The sequence below is a fragment of the Dipodomys ordii genome, unplaced genomic scaffold, assembly GCF_000151885.1.
Source record: "Dipodomys ordii isolate 6190 unplaced genomic scaffold, Dord_2.0 Scaffold14, whole genome shotgun sequence".
Lineage (NCBI taxonomy): Eukaryota > Metazoa > Chordata > Mammalia > Rodentia > Heteromyidae > Dipodomys > Dipodomys ordii.
Window position 1 is genome coordinate 4,383,422 of NW_012267230.1, and position 17,603 is coordinate 4,401,024.

The 17,603-nt window shown below is 51.3% G+C and overlaps 1 protein-coding gene across 1 annotated transcript in view; it reads right to left on the reverse strand.

Moving 5' to 3' along the window:
* The window catches only part of Gtf3c1 (general transcription factor IIIC, polypeptide 1, alpha 220kDa), a 59,245-nt gene that overhangs the window by 34,670 nt on the left and 6,972 nt on the right, over positions 1–17,603 (reverse strand). The window contains exons 3-7 of the mRNA XM_013011175.1: positions 16,194–16,370; positions 15,805–15,948; positions 13,600–13,696; positions 10,297–10,420; positions 1,650–1,811 (exon numbers count right to left, since the gene is read on the reverse strand). Coding sequence (XP_012866629.1) covers positions 1,650–1,811; positions 10,297–10,420; positions 13,600–13,696; positions 15,805–15,948; positions 16,194–16,370 — 704 coding nt within the window. The remainder of the gene's footprint in view (positions 1–1,649; positions 1,812–10,296; positions 10,421–13,599; positions 13,697–15,804; positions 15,949–16,193; positions 16,371–17,603) is intronic.

Genomic DNA, 17,603 nt, shown 5'->3' on the forward strand with positions numbered 1-17,603 from the left:
TTTTGGTTATGTGGTGCTGAGGAATCAAACTCAGAGCCTCATGCGTGCAAGGCAAGCGCTCTACCACTGAGCCACCTTCCCAGCCCCTTCTTTCTTCTTTCGTTGGTCATGGGGATTGAATGTAGGGCCTGGGTGCTATCCCTGAGCTCTTTTGCTCAAGGATAGTGCTCTACCACTTTAAGCCATATATGGCTCTACTTCTGGTTTTGGGGTGGTGAACTGGAGATACGAGTCTCTGGACTTTCTGGGCTGGCTTTGACCTGTGATCCTCAGATCTCAGCCTCCTCAGTAGCTAGGATTACAGGCGTGAGCCACTGGCACCCAGCAAAAGTGACCCTTTTAAAAAGAATCAAAATAATTAGCTGAGAAACTTGTTCTGGAGATGCGATCCTTGTGCGTTGGCCTTCCCTGCACAGGTGTGCACTCTCCACGTGCCCATGTGGATAGGCATTGGGGCTCCAGACACTGTCCTGTCCCATGAGCAGGGACGAGGAAGGAAATGGATGCCAATCAGCTTAAGGGAAGGACTGGCGGGCGCCTCGCTGCCATCGCTTTGAGTGGCATGGCCCCGTTGTTTCTCACTGCTGTCGTCCCAACTACCTCTAAGGGACAAAGCCATTCACCTCACCTAGGCAGGAACTCTAGGAGACCTGAGATGGCTCCCCAGTGGAGTTTGACTCCTGGACATAGGGCTGCTGGGAGCTCTGGGATAAGGGTGGAGTTCTTACTCTCAGAGAGGCTTAGTTACTTTGAGAGCAGGTTTTGCCAAGCCCTCGGATGCTCTTTGTGTGGGGACTTTTTCATGTGTTGGCTGCCCTCCTGCTTTTCCTCCACCAAGTGGCACAAGACAAGGCCGTGCCCAGAAGCCAGTGCCAGCACCCAACCTAAGCCTCTAGAACGCCAAGTCCAGATAAACTCCTTGTCAGGCATCTGTGGCTCACGCCTATAATACTAGCCACTCAGGAGGCTGAGATCTGAGGATCACAGTTCAAAGTCAGCTGGGGCAGAAAAATCCACGAGACTGTCTTCAAATAACTACTAACCAGCCAGAAGTGGAGCTGTGGCTCAAAGTGGTAGAGTATTAGCCCTGAGCACAAAAGCTCAAGGACAGTGCTCAGGACCCGAGGTTCAAGCCCCAGGACCAACACAAACATCTTTTCTTTATAAATTACTCAGTTTCAGGCACTTTGTTGAAGTCCCAGAACATGGGCTAGGACAGTGAGTCTTCTGGGTACTTTCTACACACTAAGCACTGCTCTAGACATTTTAGTCTCCTATTGTTTGTGCTCACAATGTGCTAGCGTGGCTAAGTTCAGATGTACACTTGGGCGAATTAGGGATAGCTGGTCAAGCACTCTTTCTCTCCTGGAGCTGGGAAGCCTTCTCCATCCCCAGCCCTGTCTGTACAGGGTATGGAAGGACATGAAAGACATCCCCTACTAAACCCTTTCACATGGGTGCCTCTCTAGGCACTAATGCTTCCCACCTATCTAAGAACCTCCAAGAATACGCCCGCTTTACAGATGAGAGACCTTGCTAAAGTTACCCGGCCAAGGTGGCCACAGGCCAGTCCCAAAGCCAAAGCCCCAGGAAGGCAGTGGCCTTTTGGGAGTGGTGTTGTGTTCCCAAGCAACACGCTCAGGACTCACTGAGCTCGTAGGTCTGTGTGAGCATGTCCCGCTCAAACACGATGTCCACTGGGGGCACGCCCTTGGAGATGACCTCCTCGTCATCGTCGTCATCGTGGTCATCGTCTACCTTCCGCTTGAACTCCTTCCGCAGCCTGAGGCACCGCACCATGACGTCCGTCCCTGGGAACACAGCACATTGGTCGTGGCGTATGGAAATGGCCAGCGGTGAGGGACAGGAATGGCCCTGGAAGATCCCAGCCTAAGCCTCCCCGCCCTCCCTCTCCAACCCCCCCCCCCCCCGCAAGGTTCACAAACCTGAGAACTTACTCCACTGGGGCACTTTTTGGTAACAAAGTGGGTAAATAAAGATGTGAAAAATGAGCAGGGAGCTGATGGCTCACATTCATAATCCCAGCTACTAAGGAAGCTGACATCTGAGAATTGCGATTCAAAGCCAGCCTGGGCAGGAAAGTCCATGAGACTCCTATCTCCAATTAACCAGCAAAAAGCCCGAGGTAGTATTAACCTTAAGTGAAATGCCAGTGAAAAGTGAGAGGTGTAAGGTCCTGAGTTCAAGCCCCAGTGCTGGCATTCAAAATAGAAGAACGTAACAAGGAATGTGGACAGAAGAGAGGAAGTGGCCCACTAGGGGACCTTCCTGCAGAGAGCAGCTATGGGTCAGGACCTGTCCCTCCTCACTTTTTTTTTTTTTTGTCAGTCGTGGGGCTTGAACTCTGGGCCTGGGTGCTGTCTCTCAGCTCTTCAGCTCAAGGCGAGCGCTCTACCACTTGAGCTACAGCGCCACTTCTGGTTTTCTGGTGGTTTATTGGAGATAGGAGTCTCACGGTCTCTCCTGCCCGGGCTGGCTTTGAACCGCGATCCTCAGATCTCAGCCTCCTGAGTAGCTAGGATTACAGGCGGGAGCCACCAGCGCCAGGCTCCCTCCTCACTTGTGTCCCCAAGCCAGCAGGGGGCACTCAAGAGTGGCACTGGCAGAACTGGCTGACTCCCGGCAAGGGGGAAGGGGGAGCAGCACCGATTCCCCTACTCCAACCCTTCTAGTACATTCTGGGACCATTGGAGTGATCCTGAATGGGATTTTGTCTCATAAAAATAACTAGAAGAGCCAAAGGCCGCCAGGGCTGAGGGGCCCCTGATGGCGCGCAGAAGCTCAATGAGTGACAGAGATCAGCAACGAGGGCCTAGGCAGTGACACTTAACCAGCTCATGAGGGGCAGTGGAAGGCACTCAGGAGGGCAGGGCAGGGCTGAGACATTCTACGTCCCACAGCACCATGGGAAGCAGAGCAATGTCCTCCACCCCCCAGTAGTGACCACACTATCTAGGTGGTATCTAAGTGACTTTGCAGGATGCTTAAGTTAGGGATTTGTGGGTCCTGCTCCAGCGTGAAGGGCTGCGAAGTGAGGAGGTGGTTCTGGCTGGCCAGGGAGGCCCATCCGTAAGAACGGATGGGAGATTCAGAGTCTGGGTGGCACCTACAAGCCTGAAGGTAGAGGTGAGACAGAGCCACTGTTGAGGGAGTCCCGCAGCTTCCAGAATCAGGGAAGATGCTGGGGAACAACCCCCCAGGGCTGGGGGGCCAGAACCCAGAAAACCTCACAGCCTGAGGCGGGCAGGCCCCCCCGCGAGCCACACTCTCAACTTGTGGATGTTGAGGGGCAGACTCGCTTGGGTGCGTGGTGAGTAACCGAGCTATGCAAGGGCAGAGCTAGCACTGAGCCAGGAAGGCAGTGAAGTACTGGGGCATTGAACTCAGGACCTTGAACTCCCTTCGGCTTGCCTGCTCCAACCCAAAACTGCTTGCTAGTTGGTTGGAGATGGGGGTCTCATGGATTTTTCTGCCCGGGATGGATTTACAGCGTAATCCTCCAGGTCTCACCACCCTGAGTAGCTTCCGGCCCTGGCCCGTGACAGCCGCTCTTAGCAGTACCACCAGTCCCAGCACCGGGGAGGCATCATGATAGGCTAGCCCACTGCTCTGCACGGGCAGTGCTGGGCTGGACTTCCCAGGCAGCCCGGAGGCTCGGCCTAGGGAGGCAGCGCTGCTTCCGGAGGACAGAGCACCTTCGCCAAGGACTGGGCCGTGGTAGGAGCTGTGTAGTTCTGTCTGTGGCTCACAGCACAGCCCAATTCTCTACCATGCACCCGGCCAGCCATGCCATAGTCCTAGCCTCAGGATTCAGATTTCCAGGGCTCAGTGGGACGGCACTGGCCCACGGTGCTGGGGGCCCTGGGCCCATCACCAAGCAAGGCCCCCAAAAGAAAACAAAAGAAGAAAGTGCACTTAGGTGGTTTTTGAGGGGCCTGGTGAGAGAATTTCAGAGCAGGGCAGGAATGCCCCTAGAGAAGTTTCTCCAGTGCAGGAATTTACACTCCGGTAAATCTGACCCCCTTATGAGATCTAAGTTTTGCTCATAGCAATCTTGCTATATTAAAATGTTCTTGCTTCTTTTACAGCGTGGGCTCTGGAATCCACTATCTAACCCTGGCTGGATAATGTCTTTTCTCTGTGACTCTGTTTCCTCCCACCTGCCTCAGAGATCACCTACACTGTCCACCATTGAACAGTGGTCAATTAACACTTGCTACTGTAGCTACCATCACTATTGTTCCCATGACAACTAGAAAAACACAGCTGAGGATCAAATGTCAAACCCTGTCAACAGGGCTGAAAAGGTCGCCCGATTGCTTGGGGACTCCAGATCCATTCGATTCCACAAACATTTATTCTGGACCTCAGAAAGCTGCCTGGTCGAGTCGGGAGGAACTGGCACGGCCATGGGCCTGGTTTTCATGCCAGCCTGGGTTTGAGCTGTGGCTCCACCGAAGGGAGACGCTCCTTTCCTCCCTGAGCCTCAGCCTTGGCACTGCTAACCCTGGAAGACACAGAGGACTCTGCGGACATCCACACCCCGATACATGCCACCGGCTCCGCTCCCAGCATGCACTGGACCCAAGCTGGTGCTGGGGGACGGCAAAGGGAGTGGTAATTTGCCTGGATGGGCAAGGACACACGCAGGAGGCACATTAGGAAGACAGGACAGGCATGCCAGGCTGAGTAAAGGCAGAGCATGGAATGGGACAGGGCCTGGCGAAGGGGCAGCGGAGTGCAGGTCTGTCCAGGCAGAGCACGCTGTAGTTGGATTTTGCAAGCTGTGCTTGCAGTGAACATGGAGAATGGATAGGCAGGAAGAAGGGATGCTGGCACCCCAGGATCTGTCCTCAGCTGCCTTTCCCCTGTCCCTGTCCCTTGCTCAGGCCCCAGGTGCTAGCAACCCCTGCCTTTTCTCCTAGTCGGCCCAGACAGCAGTCTGCAGCAGCAACTCAGATTCCGCACCACATGACTGGCTCTGCAACCTCAGACGAGACTGAGGCCCAGTCTCCTAGCAGACAAATGCAGGGGGGAGAGAGAGAGAAAAGGAATGCTAAGTTTTTAACCTTCCCCTCCCCCAAGGCTAGCCACAAGTGGGAAAATAACAGGGTATCAGCTTGCCTGGTTCTTGCCTCTTTCGTTGTCTTAGGACAAGCCCAGGGGGGTTGGAAGTCAGGAAGTCATATGGCATAGGTTAGGAAACCTGTGTTGCTGCTACTGGTAGAGTTCCCAAATCTCAAATCTCATTAAACACCCAGCGCAGATGGCGGCCTCCATACCACGCGCACATGCAGCAGGCTGAGGCTGGCTGGCCTCCACTCCTGCTCCCCAGCTGGTCCCCTGGTGTGGATGTCCCACGGTCACCAAGCAGTTGGTGAGCAAAGCCCTAGAAAGGGGCTGAGAGGAAGTCCCCTACCCTCCTCCCCCAGCGCATGCTCAGACACGGGCCCCAAATAGCGTCCGCCCCAAGTTGGGTTCTCGGGAGCCTTCACCCCACAAGGACACTCCTTCCACAGCCCAGCCTGGGGATGGACTTCGGATAAATATGCTTCCTGAGGGAGGCAGATGGGGCACTGCCTAAGGGGAAGCTGTACCGGAGGAGAAAGAATTGTTCCAGAAAATACAGGAGCCTCCTCTAGAGTGGCTCCTGCCCCTAGAGAAGTTTCTCCAGTGCAGGAATTTACACTCCTTCTGAGATCTAAGTTTTGCTCATAGCAGTCTTGCTATATTAAAATGTCCTTGCTTCTTTTACTCATGTGGCTTAGTTATTAACAATCGTGATTGCTTTTCATTTTTACTTGGTGCCCTTTAATCAGTGTTGCATACTTTTAACTGTTTTAATAACTTTCCCCGTGCTGTTAATTTTCCACACTATTAAAATTTCTCACAATCTTGTTCTATTCTATGTTTACATTTACCCTTAGTTATTGTTTCCCTGTCTTTGTTCTTTTTTTAATTGCAGTTCCTTGGTTATGAAGCTCTGACACCTCTGACTGTATTGCACATGACTGCTCTTACTATGGCTCATTTCTCTTTGCTCATAGTTTATATGCTTTAATCTGACTGCAATTGAATAAATATCATCTTTTGCTATTTTAATGATCAGAAATTAGTTTTCTGCACTGTTTTGTCTCCTGGTTCAGTTGTTTTTTTGTTTTTGTTTTTTCAAAACTTAAACTTGAGGTTTAATTAACCTATCACACCATTCACCCATTTAGTGTATGTGTGTCAGGAGTCTTAGTGTGTTCACAGGCCTGGGGGCCCAACACCCCTCCCCAGTACTTGGACTCAGCTTAGATTTATTTCTTTAGCCAACCCGGCCTGGCCTGCAAGTACAGACATCAGGATTGGCCTTGTGGGCCTCCTGTGAGCAACCTTGTGTGAGTTTGTTCCAGGCCCTCAATTCTGTTGTGGGCCAGGGCTCTTGCGAGCTCTCCTCCTCTGCTCTTTTCTCCAGATTGTTTTGGCTCCCTAGCAATTCCTTCCAAGTTTAGGACTGGTGTCAATTTACCCCATGTTGGCTGGAAATCAGACACCACTGTGAAATCAGACTAGTCTGGGGAAGAGTATTACCTTAATAATGTGAAGTCTCTCAATCCAGGCATATGTGATACTCTCCCATTCATTTAATCTAAAACCTCTCTGGGCAGAGGTTTATATTTTCAAAGTATAGTTTGTACTTTTTTGTTAATTGTATTCTCAAGTTGCTATAAACAGAAATGCTTTCTCAATTTGATCTTCAGATTATTATCAATATATAGAAATTCAGGTTGATTTTGGTGTTTTTTACGTATAGATCTTATGTCCTGCAATCTTGCTGAATCTGTCCTTCCCCCCCTTGCCCCCAGTACTGGGGCTTGAACTCAGGGACAGGGTGCGGTCCTTCCTTCCTTCCTTCCTCTTTTTGTTTCTTGTTTTGTTTTTCTTTATTTTATGTTTTTTTAACTGTAAAAATACTGTACAGAGGGGTTAGTTCCATGAGTAAGGTAATGAGTGCATTTCCTATTGAGCATTATTACCTCCTCCTTTGTTTTTCCCCTACCATACCTTCCTTCCCCACCCTTCCAACTACTCCCACCCCCCCTTTTTTTTTTTACAAGTCCTAAGGCTGGGCACTGTCCCTGAGCGTTATTTGCTCAAGGTCAGCACTCTACTACATGAGCCACATCTCTACTTTAGCTTTTTGGTGATTAAATGGAGATAAGAATCTCAAGGACTTTCCTTCCTTGGGTTGGCTTCAAGGCTGGCTTCAAACTGTGATCCTCAGATCTCAGCTTCCTGAGTAGTCAGGATTATAGGCATGAGCTACCAGCATCTGGCTGTCCCTTAAGTTTTTTGCTCAAGGCTGGTGCTCTACCAATTGAGACACATCTCCACTTCAGGTTTTCTGCAAGTTAATTGGAAGTAAAAGTCTCATAGATTTAGCTGTCTCTGAGCTGGCTTCTGAAAGGAGCTCCGCCTCCTAAGTAGCTAGGATTATAGGTAGGAGCCACTGGCAGTTGGCTTGTTTATCTCTGAAGGGCTGTTGGGTATAGGAGGGGTCCCTCACTCCCCCCCCCCATTCAGTGCTGAATACACCCTGACACACTGAACTAGCAACTCCACTGGCATTCTTCAGCAGTGAAGGAGTTGGGAGAGGCTAACAGTTTACCTCCCATCTCTTCATTGTCTCAGAACAATTTAATAAATGCAGGATGGCTGGTAAACACTGAAAAAAAAAATCACTCAAATTTGTAAAACAGTGCAATTCAGGGCATCTGAACAAGATACTAAGGGTATTTTGCTTTTTCCTAAATAGGTCACTGTGGCTTTCTGTGCAGTGAAATATGCATGTAAAATACACCTTACATACAAACTGGAATTCCCACACACCCAGGGACACCTGTGAATTCACACAGAGTAACGCAGCAACCCACTGCGTTATCTACACCTTCTCTGGTCCATGACGCCTTGGCTTAGAGGGAAGATGTTAACATTAATTTCACAAAGTATAGAAGGCACAGCACCCCTAGTCTGGGTTAAACTGATTCTCTAAACAGGTAGGTACTCAGCACCCACTCAGTTCTAAACACTAAGAATATCATAAGCAGGGGGCGTGGCCACAGCTCAAGGAGCTCCTGACCTAGCAGGTCATGGCACGTGACTGAGACAGAAAACATTTCAGGATAGGAGGGAAGGGGTGGCGCCCTGGGTTTGAGCCTGAGCAGGAAGGGGGGGGGAGGGGGAGGAAAGGATGCGTGTGTAGTGCAGGGGCCATGGCAGGAAAGAGATAAGATGTGGTTCTTATGACCAAACTGGGGGGGGGGTCCCTCAGCATGCACAGGTATGACATGTAACTTAAATGTCCTGAGTGGTCAGGGGGTGCCTGCCTCTTCACCCCATGCAGGACCCAAAGCCACTGCTCTATGAGCCTTCTTCCAGGAAGTGCCATCTTCCCAGCCCCAGGCAAGGTGCACAGATGAACACCTGCCCAGCTGGCCGCCACTCAAGGACACGCGTCACTGTCGCCTACTTTGACTTTTACACCTGGACAGAAAGGCAGACTCCAGTGAAAATGACTGATTTTTTTTTAAGTGTCAGCAACGAATTTAGCAATAGCATGCTGTGAACCAAACAAACCACAGAGCTACCCTTGGCCTGCACGTCGTCCTCATTTGTGGCTGCTCAGAAGCCAGGAAGGCATCTGAGGGGTAGAGCCCCCCACCCCGGGCCTGGGAAGTGACAGTGCTAGAATTCTAGGTCAGGACCTCCTGGCTCCAGGTCCACCAGGAGTCAGCTGTCAGTTTCAAGCCATTCGTTTGGGGGAAGGTGCTTCTTATCTGGCGGGGCACCGTAGGAGGGGGACCAATTGCTCCCCCAGCAGACTGCTACCCACTCTTCTGGCCTCAAAGCCCCCCCCCTGTACTCTTGCCTCAGTGATACCCCAACTCCCCAGTTTGAATTTGGAGGTGTTGGTTCTTGGCCCTCACCTCTCACATTTGGCCTTCCTGGTCTGCTCAGTCCACAGCCATCTGTCTGTCTGCTCTGAGCACCCCCAGGTTGCCAACGGCCCTCTGCTCCCATTTCCTGTCCCCTCTGTGTACCTCATCTTCGATCTCCAGGCAGAATGGAGAAAAAGACGTGCTGTCTACTGAACTTTACTCACGGGGCTGTGACTCTCGCCTGTTAAAAATGGTTTTGGTTAATCACGGAAGACAGCTAGGAAAAACCGGGGGAGAAAAATCTAGGACTAGGGATGGCTTTGAAATTATAGCCTGTTGTCTAAAGTTGCTAGTGGACCCCAATGCTCCCTCTGCGCACACCAGCTGCTCGCCGGTAACACGAGTTACTCTGCACCTTCTAACTTCAATTCACTCATGTGTGAAACACCAACAACCATATCCCTGGCTTGTCTGGTTACCAGAGGAGATCCTGTGGCACACAATACACACGCTTGTGCACCGCCCAGGAGATTCTAGCGAAGGTGGGTGCAGACACCAGGGTTCTCACAGAGCCAGAAACACCCTGTGGGGCTGGGAAGGTGGCTCAGTGGTAGAGCGCTTGCCTTGCATGCATGAGGCCCTGGGTTCGATTCCTCAGCACCACATAAGGAAAATAAAAGCCGGAAGTGGCGCTGTGGCTCAAGTGGTAGAGCGCTAGCCTTGAGCTGAAGAGCTGAGGGACAGCGCCCAGGCCCAGAGTTCAGGCCCCACAACTGGACCCCCCCCCAAAAAAAAACCAAAACAGAAACACCCTGTGTTAGGGTACCCTGTCCTGGGAGCACCACAGCACATTTCTCCCACATCTCCAACAGACACAACAACAGTGCACAACACCTGATCGTGGCAAACAATGAGTTACTGGTTGATGCACCTGCTACATGTTTATGCTCATTTCAGGCGCTGTTCCTTCTAGGTACATAAAGTGTGCTGTCCTCAGGGTGTCCTGGTAACCCACGACAGCTCGCCTGTGTTTACAGCATCCCAGGCTGCACCACAAGGCCACATGATCGACCTTCATCATCTGGCTCTGCATGGTGGTCACACCTTTGTGCGCATGACACACGAATGTGCTGACCAAGGCAGATGGTGGCTTGGTGGAAGGGGGGAGGTTTGAGATGCTGGTTTGAGTCACACACAGGGAGGTTGACAGGTAATGACAGAAGGTCCCTAGCCAGACCCTGAGTGTAGAGATGAGAAAGTGTGTGCAAGGCCCAGCCTGACGGAAGAGGAGACAAGGGGAAACCACTGGCCCACGTGCGGGGGGTGAGGAGGGGCGAGGCTCTGTCTTTACCTTTTTTGGTCTTACACGGTCCACATTCAGGGTGAATCTCCTGTAAGGGCAAAGACACCACCTTGGCCAGCCCAGCATTCAGCATGTACTGGTAGAGACGTTTAAATGTCCTTTCACACAGCCCCTGCCAAGACACAAGGTGACAGCCACCATCAAGCAGGCTGGGAAATTGAAAGCCAAGGGAGCACAGGCTCAGGGCCTGAATCTGCTGAGGAAACACAAGGTGTTAGGAGCAAAGATGGCCATGCTATGTTGTCAGGGACACAGAACAAGAGCCAGACCAGGCCAGGTGCTGGTGGCTCACACCTGTAATCCTAGCTACTCAAGAGGCTGAGATCTAAGAATCACGGTTCAATGTCAGCTGCGGCAGGAAAATCTGTGAGATTCTTTTTTTTTTTTTTTGGTCTGCCGTGGAATCTGAACTCTGGGCCTGGGCACTGTCCCTCAGCTCTTCAGCTCAAGGCTAGCTCTCTACCACTTGAGCCACAGCACCACTTCTGGCTTTTTCTGTTTATATGGTACTGAGGCATTGAACCCAGGGCCTCACGCATGCAAGGCAAGCCACCTTCCCAGCCCATCTGTGAGATTCTCATCTTCAATTAACCATCAGAAGACCACAAGAGGAGCTATAGCTCAAAGTGACAGGGTCACAAAGAGCTCAGGGACACAGCCCAGGCCTTGAGTTCAATCCCACAAATCACACACCCAAAAAATCCAGACCAACATAGAAATAACCCTGCCTTTTTCTTTTCCTGGTATTGGGATTTGAACTCAGGGCCTGTCACTTGACTGGGCAAGTGCTCTATCACTTAAGCCACATCTCCAACTGCTTTTGCTTGAGCCTGGCCTTGGACTATGATCCTCCTACTTTGCTTCCTACATAGCTAGGATCACAGGCCCAGACCACCAAGGTCTCATCAACTTTTTTGCCTGGGCTGGCCTTGAACCACAATCCATTCACCATCTCGACTCCTGAGTTAGCTGAATTATAGGCATTATACCTAAATGAAATCATCCTGGCTATTGATTATACAAGGGGGAAAGAGTCCCTTAAAGTATATATAGGGTGGGATTGAGGAAAGTAAGAGAGCAAGATGTTTTACCACAGACCTCTTATATTGTTTTTTAACCGTGACATGATTACACACACACACACACACACACACACATTCTGAGTCACTCCAACCATTGCAGCCCAGGTGAGTGAAAAAGGGCTAAATTTGGGCCAAATGGTAGGTAAGTCTGCATATGGCTGTTCTTAATATGGCTCATTTCTCTTTGCTCAGTTTATATACTTTAATCTGACTGCAGCTTAATAAATATCCCCTTTTGTTATTTTAATGAACATAAATTAGTTTGCTGCACTGTTTTGTATCCTGGTATCTGACAGGCACTGGTACAGACAGGAACAAAAGATTTTTAAAATCACTGATAAACTTGTTCAGAATGTGGTGCAGAAGGAATGCATGTTATCATTCCACTGCTGCCAGGCTGACGTAGCCAAGGCCCTGTGGATGTCCTTGCTGCGGGGCCACCAGAAGGCAGCCTCCATGGCCCACAGGTGACCTTTCTAAAGGAACTTCCTTGCTGCCAGTGAAAAGAACACATTTTCCTGCAAAGAGAAACCAGATCCTGGCCCCTAAACCATGCTGGTCTAACCACCAGCACTCTGGGGAAGGCAGCTAGCTGCTCTGGGCACCAGGCAGCAGACAGAAGACCATGCCCCTGCAGTGGGGAGTGGGGGAAGGGGGGTCACCCCAGGTACCTACTCCTCCAAGCTTCCTGCCACACCCCTGGCTACAAAGCTGCAGGAAGCGGCAAGCCTGGTTCTGGCCCTGGAGTAAGTATACTGCTCAGTCTTCAAGGTCTGTTCTCACACTGGGGGAGAGACAGCAGCCAGCGGCTCTGGGCTGTCGCTGGCACCCATCTGTGATCAGTGCTCGGATGGGCTGGCACTCTTGCTGCTGGGCAGCAGAACATATGGATATCCAAAAATACAGATGAGTCCCAGATGGCTCATTGGAACCACCGGCTTGCACATGGCACCTACAGTTAATCTAGCTGTGCCCCCAGCACCAGGGAAAGCCCTGTGGACGCCCATCCATTACACCCAGCCCTAAGCAGATGGCACCAGACCTGGCCCATCACAGACACCTGTAGCTTCTCTGCGCACACACCACCATGGGCACTGTCGAGACAGTGGTGCCCAGCTCCTCAGCCCAGCCCCACCTTCCTTCCTGGCTGTACCGCCACTGCTGCCATGTCCCCACTGCTCTCAGCTCACCCAGTGACGGTGACTGTGGGACCTGCTCCCCCCCCCCAGTTCTGTCACCTTCCTGCAGAACACAGTTCTAACTTAATCAGAACTCACCGCACCATCTGCTGAATGAATAAACGGAATAGTGGCCTTGGAGCATACACAATCCACATGGCTGATCAAAGCGCAGGCTGGCCCTGACCCGGGGCCCCAGCCCCGGCCTGGCACCAAAGGACTCTGCAGAGCAGAAGCCTGATCTTCCAAAATCCACATAGATCACACAAAGCACAGACATGCAAAAGGGGCCACAAGTTTCTGCATTTGTACTCAGACCTCTGGACAGTCTACCTTCCATTTTCCACATTCAATAGAGACTGAGACACGGGAGACACACTCTCCTACCCAAACAGCAGGGAGAGCACAGGGATGAGCAGGACACTAACTCTGCTCACTGTCTGAGACCGGAAGTGGGAGCGGAGAGGGGGTGCTCAGTGTGCAAGAAATACAGCTGTTATCATGTGGGACTGCAGGACCAGGCCTGGGGCCTGGGACTTCAGGAGGAGCCAAGAGTCCAGATCTCCACAGGCCATCTCAGTATAGGGAATGTCTGAATGACCAGGAAAACACTGACCAACGCCACACCGAAATCTGCTGCTTCAGACCCCTCCCCTCCCCCCAGTTAAGAAGATGGAGACTACCACTCCACCTGCGTGGCACAGGTGACACAAGAGGACTAGAGCCACAGACCACGTCCTTGTGGGGAACAATTACAAGCACCCAGGAAACCTGACTTCCAATTTTCAGCTGAAAGTGCTATGGCTAGCCTATAGATCTTATGATGCTGGTTGTGCCCCAATGATCACTGAGAACTGTGTAGAGCAGTGCTGTCTACACATCGCTCCATCCCTGCCTTGGTGCTCACTGTGCTGGATTCCAGCCCGACAGGCTGCGCCCCATGAGCATGCAGCCCACACCCAGCCAGCACTCAGTTGGGGGGGTGGGGGACAGAAGGGGAGGGGAAGGGAGGGGAAGGGCAGGTGGCTTACCAGCTCCTCCCGTAGCTTGCCCAGTGTCTCCATCTGGTTGCTGCGGGTGCTCAGCATCATGGACAGCTTCTCCATGAGAATGTCATACTTGCTCCTCCTGCAATGAGCCAGTGCAGCCAGAGTTCAGAGGACCACTAAAAAACACCTGTGTGTGTATGTGTGTGTGTGTATGTGTGTGTGTGTATGTGTGTGTGGTTTTTGGTGGGTTGTGGGGCTTGAACTCTGGGTCTGGGCACTGTCCCTGAGTTCGACTCAAGGCTAGTACCTTTTCCACTTTGAGCCACAGCACCACTTCTGATTTTCTGGTAGTGAATTGGAGATAAGGGTTTTGCGAACTTTCCTATCTGGCATTAAACAGCGATCTTCAGATCTCAGCCTCCTGAGTAGCTAGGATTACCGGTGTGAGCCACCAGTGCTCCTGTTTGAGTTTTCACCAGTAAAAATTTACCAACTATGTGATCATTTAATTAAATTTTTACTGGTGAAAACTCAAACAGGAGCACTGGTGGCTCACACCGGTAATCCTAGCTACTCAGGGGGCTGAGATCTGAGGATTGCAGTTTAAAACCAGCCCCAGGGAAGCCTGTGAGACTCTCATCTCTAACTAACCAAGAGAAAACCAGAAGAGAAAACAAGAAGTGGCACTGTGGCTCAAGTAATAGTTAGCCTTGAGCTTTTAGCTCAGAGACAGCATTCGGGCCCTGAGTTCAAGCCCTAGGATGGGCACAAAAAACAAAAACAAAAGATGGAATTAGAAACTTAGGATACTTGGACAGTCTTCAGTGAGGACCACAGGACATCTGACAGCTCAGCTCGAAGATGACTTTTACTCCTAGACATCTGCAGTCAGTAGCCAGCCCATCCCTGGGTGTCCAGCATTTTCTTTGAGTCAAGCCACACCCAAGGGAATGGGTGGTGGAAACTTGAAACACAAACTGTCCTTCATCACTGCCCATCGCCTTCCATGGGGGGCTAGTGGTCAGACACAGAGGACATAGAGCTTAATCACCATTTCCCGGGGCTGCTTTTCTTTTTCTTTATTTTTGGTGGTACTGGGGATTCAGGACTTTATGCTTGCTAGGCAGGTACTATCACTTGAACCACACATCCAGCTTTTTTTTGGCTATTTTTGAGGCAGAGTCTCAATTCTCATATGTGCAGGATATGGTCCTGCTTATCAAGCTAGGGCATATTTTCATCATTTAAAAACAAATTCAAAACCGGGCGCCGGTGGCTCATGCCTGTAATCCTAGTTACTGAGGAGGCTGAGATCTGAGGATTGCAGTTCAAAGCCAGCCCGGGCAGGAAAAGTCCGTGAGACTCTTATCTCCAATAAACCACCAGAAAACCGGAAGTGGCACTGTGGCTCAAGTGGTAGAGTACTCGCCTTGAGCTGAAGAGCTGAGGGACAGCACCCAAGCCAGAGTTCAAGCCCCATGCCGACAAAAAAAAAAAAAAATTCAAGGGGCTGGGAAGGTGGCTCAGTGGCAGAGTGCTTGCCTTGCATGCATGAGGCCCTGGGTTCAATTCCTCAGCACCACATAAACAGAAAAAGCCAGAAGTGGCACTGTGACTCAAGTGGTAGAATGCTAGCCTTGAGCTGAAGGACAGTGCCCACCCCAGAGTTCAAGCCCCACAACAGACCAAAAACAAACAAATTCAAGGGCTGGAAAGGTGGCTCAGTGGTAGAGTGCTTGCTTAGCATGCCCTGAGGCTCTGGGTTTGATTCCTCAGTACCACATAAACAGAAAAAGCCGAAGTGGCGCTGTGGCTCAAGTAGGAGAGTGCCAGCCTTGAGCTGAAGAGCTAAGGGACAGTGCCCAGGCCCAGAGTTCAAGACCCAGGACCGACTAAAAAAAAAAAAATTTCAAGCTGGGTACTGGTGGCTCATGCCTATAATCCTAGCTACTTAGGAGGCTAAGATCTGAGGATCAAGGTTCTAAGCCAGTCTGGGCAGGAAAGTCCCATGAGACTCTTATCTCCAATTAACCACCAGAAATGGGGAAGTGAAGCCTTGAGCACGGAGAGGCTCTGGGACAGCGCCCAGGCCCTGCCCTGAGTTTAAGCCCCAGAGCGAGTGGGGGAATCCAGTCTTTTTAAAAGCTATGGTCATTTTCTAACTTGCATTTCAGGCTGTTGGAACGGGCAGTGCGCAGCTGCAGTGGCAATGCAGCCCCAAGCTCTGCTCTCCGCGCCTGCCCATACCTGTCCACGTGGAACCGGTTCAGGAGGAGGAGGATGGAGTGCTGCTGGGCTCCGGTGGGCAAGCGGATCACGTGAGACTGCATGGTGATCAGTCCGTTTTTGTTGAGAATTTTCCGGTGATAATGAAGCTTCCCAGCATCCACCCTGTGGGGAAGAGCGGTTGGGCCCTTCTATGCAGCTGCTTGCTGACCTCCAGCAAGGACAAGGTCTCTCACTTGGACCTAAGCCAGAGCCACATGCCTCCCACCCAGCCAGGCTGCGAGGTGTCATCGGGAGATGACAGCCTTGGAGCACAAAGCCATGCTCAGGGAAGACAAGGCAGCTGGCCCCTGTACTTGGGGTACAGGCCATGCCTCAAATTCAAAGTGGAGAAAGGTCTCCTGGCTTACTTAAAAGCAGAGGTGTGAAGGTCTCGCTGCAGCTCGCCTTGCCACCTGGACCGGCCTAACCGCTCCAAAATGCAGTAGGAGAAGTCGGGGAGCTTGAGGTCGGGGTCCCCCTCCATGCCTATCAGAGCTCTGTAGCGCATGTCCTGGGAGGCGACAATGATCAGCTTCTTGCCCCACCTACAAGTCAGAAACAGCCACGAGCAGAAGTTAAAAGTGCCAAGGAGCTGGGCACTGGTGGCTCACCCCTGCAATCTGGCTGCTCAGGAGGCTGAGACCTGAGAAAGGAAGTTCAAAGGCAGCTTGGACAGACAAAGCTGAGGGACTCTAATCTCTAGCTAACCAGCAAAACGCCACACGTGGAGGTGTGGGAGAGCACCAGCCTTGAACGGAAAAGCTAAGCAAGAGCTCAAGGCCCTGAATTAAACACACACACACACAGACACACACACACACACTCGACTACCAGCAAACGGAAACACGAGTCATCATTTCCTCTTGCTTCTGAGAGGTTCACAATCCCCCCAAATTAACTAAGCAAAATTTCAGTGTCACAACCAGGCCAGGAGCTCCCCATGGTCAGCGAGCCCGTCCCAGACGGGGCCTCCCTGCCTCCCCCGCCAGCACCACCCACACGGCCCTCTTCTTTCTAAACACGCCGCAGAGCTGTGGGGCTGCTGCCCAGGCTCTCTGCCAGCTGCTTTCCTCCTGGACCTTCTAAGAAATGTTCCTTATCTTTCAGGTCACAGCTCAGTGGCCAATTTCCAGAAAAATACTAACCAGAGTCCTAGCCACTCCTACCCTGTCACTTAGCACTCCTAGAACGGAAGTTTTGTTTTTTGGACACTTCTCTGTTCCCCCTCACTCAAACATGAGCAGGCCGAGACCCTTAGTGCCTAGATTCCTGTGTTAAGTGAATGAACTTTGCTAGTGAGCTAAGCTGCTTTGATCAAAACCAACCTCAGGGCCTAAAACACCGGACTGGAGCTGGTGGCCCATCCTATACCCCTAGCACATTGGGATGAGCATGTTCAAGGCTAGCCTTAGCACAAAAGTTTAGGGGATCTCTTCTCAGTCCATAGCTGGGTACCAAGATGTGCTTATCAACCTCAAGTTTCATGGTAAGCTGAGATGGGGCGGATTGAGTTTCCCGGCCAGCCCAGGCAGAAAGTGCTCCAGGACTCTATCTCCACAGAGGAAGCTGGGCTGGCTGGCACACACTTATCAATCCAAGCAACAATAGAAGGCCTAATAAATTAAGTGGTTCAAGGTCCAGGTATGTGCCAGACAAGGGAGCTAGACTCTATCTCAAATATGACCAACAAAAAGCAAGGCTGGAGCATGACTCAGTGGTATAGTGCTTGTTCAAACTCCAGTACTATAAACAAAACAAAACACACAAACAAACAAAAA